The sequence below is a fragment of the Amblyraja radiata genome, chromosome 27, assembly GCF_010909765.2.
Source record: "Amblyraja radiata isolate CabotCenter1 chromosome 27, sAmbRad1.1.pri, whole genome shotgun sequence".
NCBI classification, from domain to species: domain Eukaryota; kingdom Metazoa; phylum Chordata; class Chondrichthyes; order Rajiformes; family Rajidae; genus Amblyraja; species Amblyraja radiata.
This window is the reverse complement of record NC_045982.1, coordinates 661,002-680,757: the sequence shown is the minus strand read 5'-3', so window position 1 is coordinate 680,757 and position 19,756 is coordinate 661,002. Positions and strand designations below refer to the sequence as shown.

Sequence of the window (19,756 nt, the reverse complement as noted above, 5' to 3'; positions counted from 1 at the left end):
TTTGGGGTCAATGCAAGTTGACTAAAAATGTGCTATATAAAAATTTTTTAAATTAAAATTTTTTTTTAAAAAATGCATGCAGGTGGGACTAATGTAGTTGGGACAAGTTGGCCGGTAGGGGCAAGTTGGGCCGAAGGGCCTGATCCACTCTGTATCATTCTATGACTCACCCGAGAGTTGTCAGTTCTAACCCTGTTGCTGCTGCGTGTGTCAGCGTGTGTCAGGGACTAAACAAGGAGTTTGTGCTAATTACAAGGAACGGCAGGTGCTGGTTTACCAGGGAAAGACACCGGGTGTTGGAGTAACTCAGCAGGCCAGGCAGGTTCCTGGGGAATTGGGATAGGTGACAGTTTGGGTCGGGACCCTTCTTCAGACTGATGCAGGGGTGGGAGGAACGAAAGCTGGAGAGTGAAAGGGCAGGACAAAGCATGGTAGGTGAACACGGTGAGGGAGGGAGGGAGATGATTGGACAGAGCAAGATGAACACACACAAGGTGTGAGAGAAATGAATTAGGGAGTTGTGAATTGTGAAGCTTGAGGATTGATTATTTCCAACTATTCAGGAAATGTTCAAGAAGGAACTGCAGATGCTGGAAAAATCGAAGGTAGACAAAAATGCTGGAGAAACTCAGCGAGTGAGGCAGCATCTATGGAGCGAAGGAATAGGTGATGTTTCGGGTCGAGGCCATTCTTCGACCCGAAACGTCACCTATTCCTTCGCTCCATAGATGCTGCCTCATCCGCTGAGTTTCTCCAGCATATTTGTCTACTAACTATTCAGGAATGTAAAGTGGAAGGGAGGAGTGTAGGGGGGGGGGGGGGAGGTGGGGGTCGGCCAGGGCTTTGTTGAGGTGACATAAAGAATTCAATGTTCACACCGTTGGGCTGGTGCTGGATTAGACAGATATAACTCTTTTTAGATCAAAAATATGTAATGAAATACCTGCAGGATTTGAATGCTGGAGTTTGCTCACTACTTCCCTGGTAGTTTCTCTTCAGATGTTGGTTGCTCCCTTTGCAGCTGCTGCATTCGATGCATTTCTGCAGGAAGAAAAAACAAGAATGAAGTGTTAGTGTAGTTTGACACCTTCTTGTAATGATATCCAGGCTGGTAGCAAGGTGAAGAGCCCAGCAGGTCACAGGCACCAGGTACAGCACATAGAGTCATAGAGTGATACAGTGTGGAATCAGGCCCTTCGGCCCATCTCGCCCACACCGGCCAACAATGTCCCAGCTACCCTAGTCACACTTGCCTGCACTTGGTTCATAACCCTCCAAGCCTGTCCTATTCATGTACCTATCCAACTGATTGTTAAATGATGGGTTAGTCCCAGCCTCAACTACCTCCTCTGGCAGTTTGTTCCATACACCAACCACCCTCTGTGTGAAAAAGTTACCCCTCAGATTCCTATTAAATATTTTCCCCTTCTCCCTTGAACCCATGTCCTCTGGTCCTCGCTTCCCCTACTCTGGGTAAAAGCCTCTATAAGATCTCCCCTCATCCTCCTATGCTCCATGGAATAGAGACCCAGCCTACTTAACCTCTCCCTATAGCTCACACCCACTTGAAAATTCTTTTCTGAACCCTTTCAAGCTTGACAATATCTTCCTTGTAACATGATGCCCAGAACAGAACACAATATTCTAAATGTGGTCTCACCAATGTCTTATACAACTGCAACATGACCTCCCAACTTCTATACTCAATACTCTGACTGATGAAAGTGCAAGTGCCAAAAGCCTTTTTGACTACCTTATCTACCTGCGACTCGACCTTCACGGAACCATGCACCTGCACTCCTAGATCCCTCTGCTCTACATCACTACCCAGAGGCCTACCATTCACTGTGTAGGTCCTGCCCTTGTTCGACATCCCAAAATGTAACACCTCACACTTCTCTGTATTAAATTCCATCAACCATTCTTGCGCTCACCTGGCCAATCGATCCAGATCCTGCTGCAATCTTTCACAACCTTCTTCACTATCTTCACTGACATTAGTTAGTTTGTTTAGTTTATTGTCACATACAATATATGAAAAGCTTTTGTTGCGTGCTATCCAATCAGCAGAAAGACAATACATGATTTCAATGTAACCATTTACATTGTATAGATACCTGATAAAGGAATAACGTTTAGTGCAAGGTAAAGCCAGCAAAGTCCGATCAAGGATAGACCGAGGGTCACCAAAGAGGTAGATAGTAGTTCAGCACTGCTCTCTGGTTGTGGTAGGATGGTTCAATTGCCTGATACCAGCTGGGAAGAAAACTGTCCCTGAATCTGGAGGTGTGCGTTTACACACTTTTGACTGGGGTCAAGGAAAGAGCGTCCACGTCACGGCCCTGTTTCCACCAATCTTTCCACCACCACACACAAGAAGCACAAGAAGCGACAAGACAGACACCATTGTATTCAGATGTCGAGAAGTGTGATCAGCTCTGGCTGAACTACTTCTAATCTTGTGTGTGGACTCGACAAGAAGAAGAACCTTTTGCCTGATGGGAGAGGGGAGAAGAGGGATTGGCCAGGTTGCAACTGGTCCGTGATTATGATGCTGGCATTCTTATTTGCTGCAGCTTTGCAGGCACATTAATGCAATAACACATAAATAAGTCTACAATAATCAATGCTACAATAAATGATCAATAATACCAGGTAGCCACACCATAGTAGTGCAAAGCAAAGTATGTAGTATTATACAAAGTCCATGGCAGATTGTTGCTGGATTAGGGCTGAGGTCAGTGTTGTGCAGTGTTCAAGAGCCTCATGTTGTTGGGAAGAAGCTGTTCTTGAACCTGGAGGTCACAGTTTTCAGGCTCCTGTATCTTCTTCCCCATGGTAGCAGCGAGATGAGAGCGTGGCCAGGGTGGTGTGGGTCTCTGATGATGCTGGCTGCATTTTTGAAGCAGTGCCTCCTGTAGATCCCTTCAATGGTGGGGGGGTCAGTACCTGGGATGAACCGGGCAGTGTGTGGTGAGGGGGTCAGTACCTGTGATGGACCGGGCAGTGTGTGGTGAGGGGGGTCAGTACCTGTGATGGACCGGCCAGTGTCCACCACACCCTGTATTTTCTTTACTTTCGACTTTACTTTTGAGATACAGCATGGAAACAGGCCCTTCGGCCCAACAAGTCAACTCCTATCAGCGATCACCCCAAACACTAACACGATCCTACAAACTAGGGACAATGTATAATCTGCAGAAGCCAATTAACCTACAAACCCGTACGTCTTTGGAGCGTGGGAGGAAACCGGAACACCGTGAGAAAACCCACGATGTGACAAGGAGCACATGCAAACTCCACACAGACAGCACCTGAGGTCAGGATCAAACCTGGGTCTCTGACATCGTAAGACACCAAGACTACCACCTCAGCACTGTGCCATCCCTATTCTAAAAGGCAAGGTCTCAGAAATACTTAAAAAGCTGTTCTCTAAAAGGTTACAGTTTTAAACACTGCCTGAAAGTGCTGGTTTAATCCAGATTCAGAATGATTTCCCTAAGTTAAAAATTAAATTCAAGAGTAGAAGCATGTGATAGATCAGCCATGATTTCAGGGTGGACTAGACTTGAACATGACAGGGTGGGCTGAAGGGCCTTTCGGTACTTTATAACAGCGCCGGGCGGTTTTGGGATCACTTGCCTCGCGTGTGTACTTTTTGTTCTGCTCCATGGTCTTCCTCACTTTTGTGCGGACTGAAGGTGCAGCATGATCTTTGGGAAGAGCCTCAATCTCTGCCTCAAGTGCGGGCCTAGGGCTGAGAGAAACCTCACACATGCTCTTCAATAATCTGTAGACAAGAAATATATTTCTTTCGATAATGTTCTGCAGCTGTAACCACATCTATGAGTAAAATATTAGGTCTTGTTAGTTTAGTTTAGTTTAGTTTAGAGATACAATGCGGAAACATGCCTATCAGCCCACTGAGTCCGCACTGACCAGCGATCCCCGCACACTAACACTATCCTACACACACTAGGGACAATCTTTCATTTATACCAAGCCAATTAACCTACAAACCTGTACGTCTTTGGAGTGTGGGAGGAAACGGAAGATCTTGGATAACCCAGGCAGGTTATACACACGTACAAACTCCGTACAGACAGCATCCGTAGTCAGGATCGAACCCGGGTCTTTGGCGCTGTGAGGCAGCAGCTCTACCGCCACGCCACCGTGCCTGCCCTGATTCTTAAAATAAAGTCTTGTTCCCTTTGAATACGATGTAAATCGTGTGTATTACTCACCAATTATCCACTATTCTTTATATACAGTAATTTACGAGCTTTTTTCACACACTATGTGGCATCAATGATGATCTGCATCACACATTTAACAAGATGTATTTACGTTTATATTGCAGTAATTAACTGGAGTATCTCATCACGACATCAATAGTCCTTCTGCGTGTCTGCCATCACTCATCAGAGACACACAGCTGATGACCTCAAGGGCATCTACCAGGCGAGGAGGGGAGTAGACGATGGATCAGGAACATAATACCAGCCTTCCATAAATTCAGCAGTAATTGTCCTGGTGATAGTTGGTTTATGGTAAGGGGGGGGGACCTGTCAATATCCCCACCCCTTGCTATTTACCTCGTGGCCTGTGCAGTGGATGTGACAGTGTTGTGAGAGAGACATATGCATTTACAGATCACTGACTGTAAGGGATGAGACAGCAGAGGGTGTGTGTAACACCGACCGCTGCATCTACATCCTGTTGTATCCAGGGGTAAACCTCTTCAATTCAGCCGTGCTAATTAATTATTAAAATCTCATCAACAAAATAAACTCATGCGATGCAACTTACAGGAGAATGTGAACACTAATTACCTCCATTTCCACTCACACTCAAAGGAGTAACCCTCCTCTCACACACAAGGAAATACGTACCAGCCCAACTAGGACATGAAGTGCTGGAAACTCAGTGAGTTACGCAGCATCTCAAGAACATGGAGAGGTGACGTTTCGGGTCGGGACCCTTCTTCAACCCGAAACGCAGACGGCTGCGGAGGTCAAGTCAATGGATATTTATAAAGCAGAGATAGATAGATTCCTGATTAGTACGGGTGTCAGGGGATATGGGGAAAAGGCAGGAGAATGGGGTTAGGAGGGAGAGATAGATTAGCCATGATTGAATGGAGATGACTTGATGGGCTGAATGGCCTAATTTTGCTCCTATCACTTATGACCTTATGGAACCGTTCCCCAAAACATCACCTATTTCTTTTCTCCAGAGATGCTGCCTCACCCACTGAGTTTCTCCAGCACTTTGTATTCTTTGGTGTAAACCAGCATTTGCTCAATCAGTTGGTCCAATTACAATAACCACCTGTGTGGATAGATCAGCCATGATTGGAATGGCGGAGTAGACTTGATGGGCCAATAAATTTTATTTATGGGCGCCTTTCAAGAGTCTCAAGGACACCTAATATTGACAAGGGGCTCCATATAGTGCATGAAGCACACAGCACAGAAACAGTCCATCCAGCACAATGTGCCCACACTGGTGTGTACGCCCTACACCTGCTTCCCAAAATGTCCACCACTCCATACCCTCCACAGATGCTGCCTGGCCCGCTGAGTCTGTCCATTCTCTCCACAGATGCTGCCTGACCCGCTGAGTTCCCCCAGTACTTTGTGTCGGCCTAACCCCATTCCTTTCCCACTCGCCCTGCCGACAGCATCGATGCTCATTGACTCAACAATCACAGCTGCAGCAAGCTCCCTGGGCAGAGAAGTTTCTGATTTAGTTTCAACTCTTTTGTTTTAATTAAACTTACCTGGTGCACAATGTAAATGCTAAATTATTAAGTGAAAAAACGATTAACTTATCAGAGCTGGATTACTCCCGAGAGATTTGAAGACAGACAGTGTAGCAGTGGGAAATGTTCCAAGCCAGGGCGTGTCATAAAGATTCTAAATTGACAGATACAATTGATTCCCTGTGATCACCTTAGTAACAGATTCTTAACTAGATTTCTGTGATGTCACAGGGCACCAAGTACTTTGACCTTTGATCATTATTATTTACTGAGACCAGACTTATTGATACTGTGTCTCATTGATCCACAAAATCTATAACGATAGATTTGAACCAAAGAATTTGTTCTCCAATACGGTGCTTGACCCATTTCCATTTATTAGCCCTGCCTCCTTCATTACCTCGATCAGACTGTAATGAAAGAAGTTGCACTTGTACATTAACTCTCAATCTTTGAATTAAATAAAAACCTTGCCTGCTACTGAGGAACCATCATTCACTCTGAAAGAAACCTCTGACATGGCTCAGCTAGTTGAGATATTTGAGAGCTGACGCATTTTCCGTTTACACTAAGTTAGCTGATCCATCCTAAGGTGTCAGTGGCTTGTGCTTACTGCTTAAGGTGATAACTTAGTACTATCCCTTGACTCAGATAGATACAGCATAGAACCAGGCCCAACTTGTCCATGCTGACCAACATGCCCCACCTGAGCTAGTCCCATATCCCTGTTTGGCCAATATCCCTCTAAACCTTTGCTATCCTTGTACCTGTCCAAATGTCTTTTAAATCTTGTAAAAATTGTACGTCTCATTCCACATTCCCACTACTCTCTGTGTGAAAAGGTTTCGCAGTTTGGGATTCACATACACTGGGAAAAATATTGAATGCATTTTCCCTATCTATTCCCCTCATGATTCTATACACCTCTATAAGATAGATCCCCCCTCAACCTCCTGTCCTCCAAGGAATAAAATCCCAGCCTGGTCTTGACTCCTTTGGAAAGTGTGAATATTTCCTCTTGATTAGATCTTTAAAGCTTTCAGCTGTGATGCACTTACACCAAGGCAGGTGGGACTAGTGTAGATGTAGCATTGTTGGTCGGTTTGGGCAAGTGGGACTAGTGTAGATGGGCATGTTGGTCGGTGTGGGCAAGTTGGGTAGAAAGGCGTTTCCACGCTGTATCACTCTGATTCCTTGCCAACTTGTCTTAACTTACATCACCAAAGTGGATTCAATGCTATTGTGGAAGCCTGCTTGGGATAGACAATAGGTGCAGCAGTAGGCCATACGGCCCTTCAAGCCAGCACTGCCATTCAATGGCTGATCATCCACAATCACATTGGATAAATTGGTCCCCATCTTACACTTTGATGCTGCTGTATGTCGCTGCTGTAGTAGAGTATGGAACATGGATAAGGTTTGGAATTATCTCTCCACATCATCGTCTATATCTCTCCTTTCCCTTATCCCTAACCAGTCTGAAGAAGGATCTCGACCCGAAACGTCACCCATTCCTTCCCTCTGGAGATGTTGCCTGTCATGCTGAGTTACTCCAGCTTTTTGTGTCTATCTTTGGAATGAACTTGCTTGGTTCCAGTTTCAGTTTCCCATCTGTGGGGAACCGGACAACCCGACCAAGAGCAGTGGAGCAAGCATGGAATCAACCAAGCCTCTCGGAGAGTTGTAGGAACCACAAGACTCAGCACTTATTTTCCAAATTGGGAATCTATGGCACCTTTAATAAGGAATTAACAATTTTGGGAGGAAAAATGGTAGAATATTTGTAAATCGGGCATTTCAAATGTCAGCATAAAATTGCACATCAAATATTTAAAACACATTTGCTGTCAGCATGTTTCAAATATCTTGTCCACATGTGTTGTGCAGAAAGGTGTGGTGAATATATTCCACGTGACGTTCTACATTCGAACACACTTGATTGTTCCGACGTTATGGACAGACCACCCTGATGTTAATATTTTAATCAGTGCAAAAGTCACATGGACTGTGCGGCGGCTTCGATACATTCCCCTCCGTCACTCAGTTCCAGAACAACATCGGCTAAAGAGAGCTGTGGCTGAATTTCCAGACCAACTGCAACAGCAGCAGTTACTACATGAGCAAGGCTATAACTGTTAATTATGGATTAAACCACTTATTTATGCGTGTCTACCATGGTTTAATGCTGGTACTAGCCTGCGATAAACGGATGCTTACATTTTTGGCATGTGTTCCTGTCTCCCACACTGTCTGTTCACACTCTGCTACTTAGTCAGCTTGTTCTTGAGAGGAGAAATGACTATCCAATATCCAACTCAATCTATTGCTCAGCAATCTTCAAGCATCGTACTATTTACAAGAAGAAAATGCTGACATTAAAACACTGGATTCTCATAGATCAGAAAAAAATCACGTCACTAGAGGCTGAAGAAAAACAAAATGGACTCTAATTACAAAAACCTTCTTGTCAAACAATGTATCTGGTTAGATGATAAATATTACTCACCATGAATGCCCAATGGCTCCTTCCCATTGTGATGGCATTGATTTATTATCATCTGTGTCGAGATATAGTGTAAAGCTTCGATCCTTCGGTCAAATCAAACCATAGTATGCACCAGTACAGTTAAGCCACACAAAAGTACAAGAGGGAGTCCATAGAGAAAACTATCAGTGCGGGATATAGTGTTACAGCATTGTAACAACTACAGAGAAAAAGTGCAGCGTTCTCAATGTGGTAGGTTGGAAGATCGGGACGACACCCTAGCTTACGGGAGGACCGTTCAATTGTTTTGTGGGTTCATTGTTTGCACCCAGTCCAATTTGTCCTTCAGACCCAAGAGATGCTCTTTACTTTAATGCAACAGGAAATTACTTCCCATATCTTAGAACTGTGGGGAGGAAACAAACTCCTTATTAATAACACCCACACTGACCATAAAGAGAATGCTCTGAGAAATCTCTGCAAAATTAACTTGGTGTTGTGTCGACAGATTTATGGAGTGTGAAGCCACTGTTATTGCAACAGGTTGCAGACATTAATACCACCTAGTGGCAGCAACACCATACCACAGATTGGTCAAACCCATGACTGACGTTATGTTTGAACGTACACAAAATTGCTGGGGAAACTCAGCGGGTGCAGCAGCATCTATGGAGCGAAGGATATAGGCGACGTTTCGGGCCGAAACCCTTCTTCAGACTGATGGGGGGTGGGGGGGGGGGGGAAGAAAGAAGGAAAAGGGGAGGAGGAGGAGGAGCCCGAGGGCGGGCGGGAGGAGACAGCTAGAGGGTTAAGGAAGGGGAGGAGACAGCAAGGGCTAGCCAAATTGGGAGAATTCAATGTTAATGCCATAAGGACGCAAGGTCCCCAGACGGAATATGAGGTGCTGTTCCTCCAATTTCCGCTGTTACTCACTCTGGCAATGGAGGAGACCCAGGACAGAGAGGTCGGATTGGGAATGGAGGGGGGGAGTTGAAGTGCTGAGCCACCGGGAGTTCAGGTAGGTTATTGCGGACTGAGCGGAGGTGTTCGGCGAAACGATCGCCCAACCTACGCTTGGTCTCACCGATGTAAATCAGCTGACATCTAGAGCAGCGGATGCAGTAGATGAGGTTGGAGGAGATACAGGTGAACCTTTGTCGCACCTGGAACGACTGCTTGGGACCTTGAATGGAGTCGAGGGGGGAGGTGAAGGGACAGGTGTTGCATTTCTTGCGGTTGCAACGGAAAGTGCCCGGGGAGGGGGTGGTGCGGGAGGGAAGGGAAGAATTGACGAGGGAGTTGCGGAGGGAGCGGTCTTTGCGGAAGGCAGACATGGGGGGAGATGGGAAGATGTGGCGAGTGGTGGGGTCACGTTGGAGGTGGCAGAAATGGCGGAGGATTATGTGTTGTATTTACCGGCTGGTGGGGTGAAAGGTGAGGACCAGAGGGACTCTGCCCTTGTTGCGTGTGCGGGGATGGGGAGAGAGAGCAGTGTTACGGGGTATGGATGAGACCCTGGTGTGAGCCTCATCTATGGTGGCGGAGGGGAATCCCCGTTCCCTGAAGAACGAGGACATTTCCGATGCCCTGGTATGAAATGTCTCATCCTGGGAACAGATGCGGCGTAGGCGGAGGAATTGGGAGTAGGGGATGGAGTCTTTACAGGGGGCAGGGTGGGAAGACGTGTAGTCCAGATAGCCATGTGAGTCAGTGGGTTTGTAATGTATGTCGGTCAGGAGTCTGTCCCCTGCGATGGAGATGGTGAGGTCAAGGAATGGTAGGGAAGTGTCGGAAATCGTCCAGGTGTATTGGAGTGCCGGATGGAAGTTGGTGGTGAAGTGGATGAAGTCAGTCAGTTGTGTGTAGGTGCAGGAGGGCTCCGAGGCCTTCCTGGTGGGGGATGGAGGTGTAGAGTGACCGGACATCCATGGTGAAGATGAGGGGGTGAGGGCCCAGAGAGTGGAATGCGTGGAGGCGGCGGAGAGTGTCTGAGGTATCTAGAACAAAGGTGGGGAGGGATTTGACCAAGGGGGATAGGATGGAGTCAAGGTATGTGGAGATGAGTTCGGTGGGGCACGAACACGCAGAGACAATGGGTCTGCCGGGAGAGCAGGGTTTGTGGATTTTGGGGAGAAGGTAAAAACGGGCCGTGCGGGGCTGGGGAACGATGAGGTTGGAAGCTTGGTCAGGTAGGGCGTGGGAATTGATGAAGTCGGTGATGGTGCTAGAAATGGTGGCCTGGTGCTCGTCAGTGGGGTCATGGTCCAAGGGTAAGTAGGAGGAGGTGTCCGAGAGTTGGCGCGTGGCCTCAGCTTTGTAGAGATTACAAAGGTTTGAAGTATGGAGATGTCACAACGTGGGGCACTGATGGGGCATGACAACATTACTCTCGCAGCACTACACATTTACCATCTGCTGCACATTGCTTTCTGTTTCTTGGTGTTTAATATTACAAAGCTTTTCACTTCCCTTCACAGTTATTTTTATGTTACACCATGTCCAGGGAACTCTGTTCACTGCACATCTTGCAGCACAGATTTAAATCTGAAACTTCAGCTTCTCAAATAGGAACAAGCAAGAATTGAAAATTACCGCCCTCTAAATCAACAGCAAATTGAAGATAAAGCACAGAGTGCTGGAGTAACTCAGCGGGTCAGGCAGCATCTCTGGAGAACATGGATAGGTGACCTTTCACAGAGTGCTGGAGTAACTCAGCGGGTCAGGCAGCATCTGTGGAGAGCATGGATAGGTGACGTTTCACAAAGTACTGGAGTAACTCAGCGGGTCAGGTAGCATCTGTGGAAAACATGGATAGGTGACGTTTCACAGAGTGCTGGAGTAACTCAGTCGGCCAGGCAGCATCTCTGGAGAACATGAATCATCAATATTTCGGGTCTTTACCGTTTTTCAGGCTGAAGGATCCCAACCCGAAACATCACCTATCCATGTTCGTCAGAGATACTACCTGACCCACTGAGTTACTCCAGCACTTTGTATTTTATTCAAGATTCCAGTATCTGCAGTTCCTTGTGTCAGCAAATAGAACACAATTGCAATATTTAGTGCAGTATAAATCCCTGATGAAGTTGTGAACACACCAACTGCAGGACATATCCAACCGTTTGTAAGGTCTTTGTTGGCTTGCCATTCCAGTTTCTTCCTTACTTTATGAGGGTCAAATTCAGCAAAGGAATGAAGAGTTTCAGTTGATGGTTTTGGTAAATTGGGCTCCTTTTGGTCAAGTTTCCATGCTGATATTGCTTGCAACACACAGAGTAATGCCGATCAGGGTCAGCAGCATCCCTGCCATCGCCTCTGCAACAAAAACACGGTGCTGATCACTGAGAACACAATAGGTGGGTAGCAGTACCATTAATGCATTCATGTGTCATGGATAATCACGGAGCTGTACAGCACAAAAACAGTCCCTTCAGCCCATCTCTCACCTTAATTCTATGCTCTCTAGTTTTAGAATCCTCTATCCTAGTAAACAAAACAGCGAGCATTCACTTTGTCCATGCCCCTCATGACCCAGCATGCAAGAAATCAAATGTAGCAACAATATCAAGAGGGATAAAAGTTGTATGTCAGAGAAGTTGTATGTTGAACCTTAGCAAGACCACAGTTAGAGAGAGTGCTGCAAGCATTCCATCCCCATATTGCCAATCAGATATAGAAATAGATGCAACTGTGCAAAAATAGATTTACTGGGAAGGCATCAGGACCATCAGGAAAGATGTGATCAGACTGCAAATCTTTTGTCTCGATGAGGGGTCGGAGAAACATAACAAGAGAGTTGTTTCAGATTATAAAAGGATGTTTCCATTGGCAAGGTAGCAGAACGAGAGATCATAAACACCTCCGCTCAGTCCACCTTAACGTAACTGATCTCCCGGTTGCTCAGCACTTTAACTCCCCTTCCCATTCACAATCTGACCTTTCTGTCCTGGTCCTCCTCCATAGTCAGAGTGAGGCCCAGGGCAAATTGGAGGAACATCACCCCAGCGGTATGAACATTGACTTCTCTACCTTCAAATAGCCCTTGCTTTCCCTCGCTCTCCATCCCCCTCCCCCTTCCCAGTTCTCCCACCAGTCTTACGGTCTCCGACTACATTCTATCTCTGTCCCGCCCACTCCCCTGACATCAGTCTGAAGAAGGGTGTTGGGATCCTTCTTCAGCCTGATAAAGGGTAAAGACCCGAAATGTTGATGACCCATTCCTTCTCTCCAGAGATGCTGCCTGTTCTGCTGAGTGACTCCAGCATTTTGGGTCTATCTTCGATAAATATTGAGGACTTGATAAGTCCAATGTAGATTTCAGAAGAACCCAATTTAGTCATTAATTTAGAATGAGAATCACATGAGAACACACAAGTTCAGATGCATAGTAAACACAAAACAGGAGATGGGGATTAGTTTGTGGAGTTAGAGAGAGGTGAAGAGGTTGTGTGGAGCATAACACTGATGTGTGGTTATATACAACAGTCTTTAAAGTCTAAAACAGTGTGTGATACACATTGTACTTACGTTTACCGCCAATATCTTCCCCAAGTAACTTTCCAGTTAGTGCAGTGAACACAAATGTGAGAGAATTTGTCAAGAGGATGGCCAAGGACAAATCTGCAGAGACAGAGATTTCCCATTGAATAATGACCTCTCTGAGTATGTATGTACATTCACATCATCATTACAGAGCATTTACAGAAGTTACATTAAATGCTTTGCAATGAAAACGTGAAATTAAATTAAATTAAATGTTTAATTTCCTTGTTATCATCTATTGATCCATCCCTGCAATGCCAATTCAATTCAATTCGATTCAACTTTATTGTCATTGCACAAATACGAGTACAGGTACAACGAAATGCAGTTTAGCGTCTGGTCATAGTGCAAGATAGTAGAAATAAAAATAAAAATACTGGTTAACAATGTGTGGACTGTGGATGAATTAAACTGGTACATAGGCAAATAAATGTATACAAATGGGAGAGTCTAAAGATAGCTAGAGACGGGACTGTGATTTCAGCAGTGTAATGGTGTTATTGAAAAAGCTGTTCCTCAGCCTGCTTGTGCGAGACCTGAGGCTCCTGTACCACCTCCCTGATGGGAGGAGGGCAAACAGTCCATGGTTAGGGTGAGAGGGGTCCTTGATGATTTTCCCGGCCCGTCTCAGACACAGTTTTCGATGGAGGGCATCCATGGCAGGGAGCGGGGCACCGATGATGTGCTGAGCGGTTTTCACCACCCGTTGCAGTGCCTTCCTGTCAGCTGTGATGCAGCTGCTGTACCATACCGTGAAGCAGGTGGTCAGGATGCTTTCGATGGTACAGCGGTAGAAGTTGGACAGGATCTGGGGGGACAAGTGAGCTTTCTTAAGCCTCCTCTGAAAGTAAAGGCGCTGCTGCACCTTTTTGATCAGTTTGGTGGTATTGAGGGACCAGGACACATCCTCTGAGATGTGTACCCCGAGGAATTTGTAGTTGGAGACGCGCTGGAATACTGGAATACGGAATCTTCACTTTGCAAATTATTTTTAAAAATTCATTTCAACACTCTAACTCAGTTCTCTTCAGGGAGGCTTTTCCCAACCAGGGGAAACCTCTTGCAATGAAGCATCATCCGCAGTCATGAGCGGAAATCGCTTTCAACTTTCACCCTTTCACCTTAAAGCTCTGCCCTCTAGTCTTTCACAATTCCACCCTGGTGAAAAGGTTCTGACTGTCTCCCCTTAGTTTCTGGAGTGGAACGTGAAACTGAAGCCTAAATCTAAAAGATTCAGAGATGTGAGAGTTGAACAACACCTGACACGTATTGTAAAGCACTGATATAGGTAAGTAACCACACAGGTAAGAAACCACACAGGTAAGTAACCACACAGGTAAGTAACTGCACAGGTAAGTAGCCACACAGGTAAGTAACTACACAGACCTGTCGATGCCAAGGTGAAGTAGAAGAGAAGTGACCCGCTTTGGTTGAGAAGGAAAGGTATCAAATACTGGAAAACATAAGTGGACAAGAATAAGCAACAGCAATTTCCCTTCCAACACCAGTCATGTTGTCCTCCTGTCTAGAAAGATTAATGCAGGCATTTGTCAGTGGACTGAATGATTGAGACTATTCTTGGAGCAAGTTGGAATCCAACTCAAACCCTGTCCTACATGAGACAATTCCTTGCACAGTGGATGTCCACTGATGTTGCTCAGGATGGAACAAGGTGTACAGTCATGTGCTGTGCAATGCACCAAAGCACCATCAGAGCCACAGATTTATTGTAATACAATACTTGTTTACTAAGATATAACCATATAACCATATAACAATTACAGCACGGAAACAGGCCATCTCGGCCCTACAAGTCCGCGCCGAACAATTTTTTTCCCTTAGTCCCACCTGCCTGCACTCATACCATAACCCTCCATTCCCTTCTCATCCATATGCCTATCCAATTTATTCTTAAATGATACCAACGAACCTGCCGCCACCACTTCCACTGGAAGCTCATTCCACACCGCTACCACTCTCTGAGTAAAGAAGTTCCCCCTCATGTTACCCCTAAACTTCTGTCCCTTAATTCTGAAGTCATGTCCTCTTGTTTGAATCTTCCCTATTCTCAAAGGGAAAAGCTTGATCACATCAACTCTGTCTATCCCTCTCATCATTTTAAAGACCTCTATCAAGTCCCCCCTTAACCTTCTGCGCTCCAGAGAATAAAGACCTAACTTATTCAACCTATCTCTGTAACTTAGTTGTTGAAACCCAGGCAACATTCTAGTAAATCTCCTCTGTACTCTCTCTATTTTGTTGACATCCTTCCTATAATTGGGCGACCAAAATTGTACACCATACTCCAGATTTGGTCTCACCAATGCCTTGTACAATTTTAACATTACATCCCAGCTTCTATACTCAATGCTCTGATTTATAAAGGCTAGCATACCAAAAGCTTTCTTTAACACCCTATCTATATGAGATTCCACCTTCAAGGAACTATGCACGGTTATTCCCAGATCCCTCTGTTCAACTGTATTCTTCAATTCCCTACCATTTATCATGTACGTCCTATTTTGATTTGTCCTGCCAAGGTGTAACACCTCACATTTATCAGCATTAAACTCCATCTGCCATCTTTCAGCCCATTTTTCCAAATGGCCTAAATCACTCTGTAGACTTTGGAAATCCTCTTCATTATCCACAACACCCCCTATCTTGGTATCATCTGCATACTTACTAATCCAATTTACCACCCCTTCATCCAGATCATTGATGTACATGACAAACAACAAAGGACCCAACACAGATCCCTGAGGCACCCCACTAGTCACCTGCCTCCAACCCGACAAACAGCCATCCACCATTACCCTCTGGCTTCTCCCATTCAGCCACTGCTGAATCCATCTTGCTATTCCTGCATTTATACCCAACAGTTTAACCTTCTTAACCAACCTTCTATGAGGAACCTTGTCAAAGGCCTTACTAAAGTCCATATAGACAACATCCACTGCTTTACCCTCGTCAATTTCCCTAGTAACCTCTTCAAAAAATTCAAGAAGATTAGTCAAACATGACCTTCCAGGCACAAAAGATAGACACAAAATGCTGGAGTAATTCAGTGGGACAGGCAGCATCTCTGGAGAGAAGAAATGGGTGATGCTTGCTTCTTCAGAAGAAGGGTCTCAACCCGAAGCTTCACCCATTCCTTATATCCTTCGACTCAGCTGCCTGTCCCACTGAGTTACTCCAGTATTTTGTGTTTATCTTCAGTGTAAACCAGTATCTGTAGTTCCTTCCTACACACTTGCTCACTACAAGATAATTTTCAAGTTAATTACCCATCTAGGCTCTGATTGTGTGATCATATAGATGGAAATTATGGGTGTGCAGCCCTTGATTACATGTAACATTAAACAGTTCTAAGCATGACTGGAGAGAAAAGTTAGATGGCATGGGTACTAAATGGTGGATCAACGGTCTGCAGGCAATAGTTCTAAACACTAATGTGTTGCACAGATGCATGCTGCTGAGAAACCACGCCTAGGGTAGAAAGGAAGAGTCACGGGGGTGAGAAAACGGGAAATCTTGATGAAATCACAAAATAAAATCATGAGAGGAATAGATCGGGTAGATGCACAGAGTCTCTTGCCCAGAGGAGGGGAATCGAGGACCAGAGGATATAGGTTTAACGTGAAAGGGAAAAGATTTAATAGGAATCTGAGGGGTAACTTTTTCACACAAAGTGTGGTGGATGTCTGGAAAAAGCTGCCGGAGGAGGTAGTTGAGGCAGGGTCAATCCCGATATTTAAGACACATTTAGACTGGTACATGGATAGGGCAGGTTTAGAGGGATATGGGCCAAACACTGACAGGTGGGACTCGTGTAGCTCGGATATGTTGGTCGGTGTGGGCAAGTTGGGTCGAATGGCCTGTTTCCACACTGTATCACTCTATGACCTGATGACTAAATGGGGTGAAAGATTGTAGAATATAGAAATACTGAGAATAAAAATGAGTTGAGGAAACAGGGAAAGGGTTTGGGAAAGACTTTGATGGATCGGGGAAGGTTAGCAGACAGTTGAATTATCAGCTGAGAATAGTGGAGATGGAGGCTGTAGGGAATGAGACATCAGAGGGTATCGGTGATAAGATCGGAGGAGTCACATTTTGCTGTCTTCAGAAAAACATTTATTTCTTTCAGAATCTCTAAGACTAGGTTATCTGGAGCTATCTGTGCATTCCAGCTCTGTAGAAAAGGGCTAATCAACGCCCATATAGTAATAGTTATTGCATTTCAGAAGTAATTAACTGCACCTTTGGTATAAATCTGAGAGGTCGAATAATGAATGATATTTATGCAAGACTTCATTTCTTACTATTACAGGTTCCTAGTCCATGTCAATGATAATTACATTGGAGCGGGACAACCAGGTTCTGCAACAGCTTCATCCCCCAGGCCATAAGATTACTGAACAATCAACAAAACCGAGGCTAGAACTTTTTAAATATCGACACTTTTTAAAAACTTTTTATATATATTTATTTTACAGAACCATGCACATGAGGCATTTTTATGGACGCACCTAGCACTTTTACTTTTACTATTTACCTGATTGGAGAGTCAAATGCAACGAAATTTCGTTCAAGGTGCACTGTGTCTAGGTGTATATCTGAATGACAATAAAGTTTTCATTCATTCATTCATTCATTCAAGTTTTCATTCATTCATTATGCTCATGTTGATATTTTTCTTTGATACTAATGTCGAAGTTAAATTCACAGCAAAATATCATGCCTGCTCACCCTGATATAGGGGTCAGAGAAGCAAGCAGGATCTTGGTCAGGATCTTGGTCAGGAAGTTAGAAGGTTAGCATGACTAAGGAGCAAGAAGTGTGGAGTTGGAGTTGAGGCCCACAATTAGTGAGCTGGAGGCAGGGTGAGGCAGACAGGACACACAATTAAACCCATGACACAAAGCTGTCAAAGGTAGAGATTTGAGGGATCAGAGAGTATTCTGTGTTGCATGATTTTGCAATATTAATGTTTGGTCAACTAGTTTAACTGATTATTGATTTATTGTATTATTTATTATTATATGTTTATCTGTGCATTATTGCATCAATGTGCTTATTAAGCTGCAATTAGTAAGAATGTCATTGTTCAGTTCCTGGTACATATGACAATTAAACACTCTTGATTCTTTACAATTTCCCCAGAGAACAACGCACATCTTTTATTCCAATTTAAATAAAGATGTTAAATATGATTTTTTTTAAAGTAGTGATTTCCTCACATGACATTGCTTGCCTTTTAAACATAACTCATTTAATGCAGAGTCTCAACACAGTTCAATTACCTTGTAATTAAGAACTAAAAATCTCATCTCTGCCAATAGTTGTGTAACCCAGTTTCCAGACTGGACCTTCTCGATGCCCTCTGTGCCTTTTTTAAGGAAAGGGTTAGTTGCCCCCCACAGCAGTGACACCAGGACAAGACAGAACGCTTCCACTGAAAGAGAAAACACAAGAGGTTCTCAGTAGCATCCCACTGACTGATTCATCAGAAACCAGAGAGTGGCGGGTGTATGGAACAAGCTGCCAGAGGAGGTAGTACACTACATGGATCGGACCGGTTTGGAGGGACATGGACCAAGCGCGGGCAGGTGGGACTGGTGTAGCTGGGATGTTGGTCAGTGTGGGCAAGTTGGGCCGACCGTGCTATATGGGGGAGGAGTCAGAGCTGAGCGCCCGTGGCTCCCCTCCTGCCCAGGCCCGGCACCCACATCCCCGGGGCCCGTGGGGGGGGGGACAGTGAGGAGGGGGAGGGAGGAGGAGACAGTGAGGGGGGGGAGGGGGAGACAGTGAGGGGGGGGGGGGGGCACGACCACGACCACCGGCGACACAGCAGACGGACTCACGGACGGTCGCCATGGCAGCCGCGCCCTCTCACCCCGCCGTCACTTCCGCCGGCTTGCTCCTTCCTTCCTTCCACTCCCCGTGCAGGGCCTGAGATCCGCGCAACATGGTGAGTCCCCGCCGCCCGCCCGGCCTCAGGGCCCCATCCTCACCCCCACCCCCTCACACCCACCCTCACCCCGGCCTCACCCCCCCCTCACACCCACCCGGCCTCAGGGCCCCATCCTCACCCGGCCTCACCCTCACCCCCGCTCCTCGCCCCCGCCCCCACCCTCACCCCCACCCTCACCCCCAGAATTAGACCACTCGGCCCATCTACTCCACCGTTCAATCTCTCCATCTCAACCCCATCCTCCTGCCATCTCCCCAAATCTAGAGTTAGTGTACAGGGCTCTTGGAGATTCTCTGTAATAGTGAAGGTTTAATAGAGCAAAAAACAAACTGCTAGAAGAACATAGAAACAAGGAACTATAAATGCTGACTCCAGATTACAAACATGTGTAGTCTCTTGCCCGGCCAAAGTTTAAATTCATGGTCTGGAAGATGCTTCTGACTTGACACCAAACTGCAACTTCAGCTTAGAGTTAATCTTGAGCTCAGCCTCTTGAGGCGGGCCCATCGAATGAAACCTGGCCCGAGAACGTTGAGTCCTCGAACGAGTTGTGTTGCGTAGCTTCTCCGATGCAAATCATATTTGCAATATCTATGTAAATCTAGGCAGTGCCAATATGAGTCTGAAATGAGACATTCGGTTGGCAACTAATTCATTGGGAACTTCCTGAAAATTATTGAAGGAAAAATTTGATGATCGAAGTACAGTGGGATTAGAGAGCTTTGCTGGTTGTTAACAAGCTCACAACATTGTATGTGATATGTGTTTATATTAAATGATTATTTTATCAACTGTTGAATTGATCCAGTTTTCTTTTTCTCTCCTGTATCAGAGGCCCATGCTGTTACAGGGTCATGAAAGATCAATCACACAGATTAAGTACAACAGGGAAGGAGATCTGGTGTTCTCCTGTGCCAAAGATACTGTAAGTACGAGACCCATGTTACTTGGTAACTTCAGTGGAATTCATATTGAGCTCCATGAAATC

The 19,756-nt window shown here is 45.4% G+C and overlaps 3 protein-coding genes across 5 annotated transcripts in view; 1 reads left to right on the top strand and 2 right to left on the bottom strand.

The window, feature by feature from the left end:
• Nucleotides 1-3,672, bottom strand: part of LOC116988202 — a 35,253-nt gene extending 31,581 nt beyond the window's left edge. The window contains exons 1-2 of the mRNA XM_033044753.1: nt 3,643-3,672; nt 944-1,041 (exon numbers count right to left, since the gene is read on the bottom strand). Of these exons, the coding sequence (XP_032900644.1) occupies nt 944-1,041; nt 3,643-3,672 (128 nt within the window). The remainder of the gene's footprint in view (nt 1-943; nt 1,042-3,642) is intronic.
• tmem234 (transmembrane protein 234) lies at nt 3,649-18,699 on the bottom strand. Of its 3 annotated transcripts, none has more exons than XR_004415904.1 (6): nt 18,659-18,699; nt 18,098-18,249; nt 14,178-14,244; nt 12,777-12,869; nt 11,348-11,564; nt 3,649-3,790 (listed from the first exon to the last, which is right to left on the bottom strand). XR_004415904.1 is itself a non-coding variant. In XM_033044825.1 (5 exons), exons 1-5 carry the CDS (start codon nt 18,669-18,671, stop codon nt 11,488-11,490), a joined length of 402 nt encoding a protein of 133 aa, XP_032900716.1. In that variant the 5' UTR covers nt 18,672-18,699; the 3' UTR covers nt 11,012-11,487. The 3 variants fall into 3 exon arrangements, 1 of the variants encoding a protein (XP_032900716.1); XR_004415905.1 differs by lacking the exon at nt 3,649-3,790 and adding an exon at nt 7,471-8,113; XM_033044825.1 differs by lacking the exon at nt 3,649-3,790 and having other exon boundaries at nt 11,012-11,564.
• The window catches only part of eif3i (eukaryotic translation initiation factor 3 subunit I), a 15,475-nt gene continuing 14,388 nt past the window's right edge, over nt 18,670-19,756 (top strand). The window contains exons 1-2 of the mRNA XM_033044824.1: nt 18,670-18,765; nt 19,601-19,693. Coding sequence (XP_032900715.1) covers nt 18,763-18,765; nt 19,601-19,693 — 96 coding nt within the window. The 5' untranslated portion in view covers nt 18,670-18,762. The remainder of the gene's footprint in view (nt 18,766-19,600; nt 19,694-19,756) is intronic.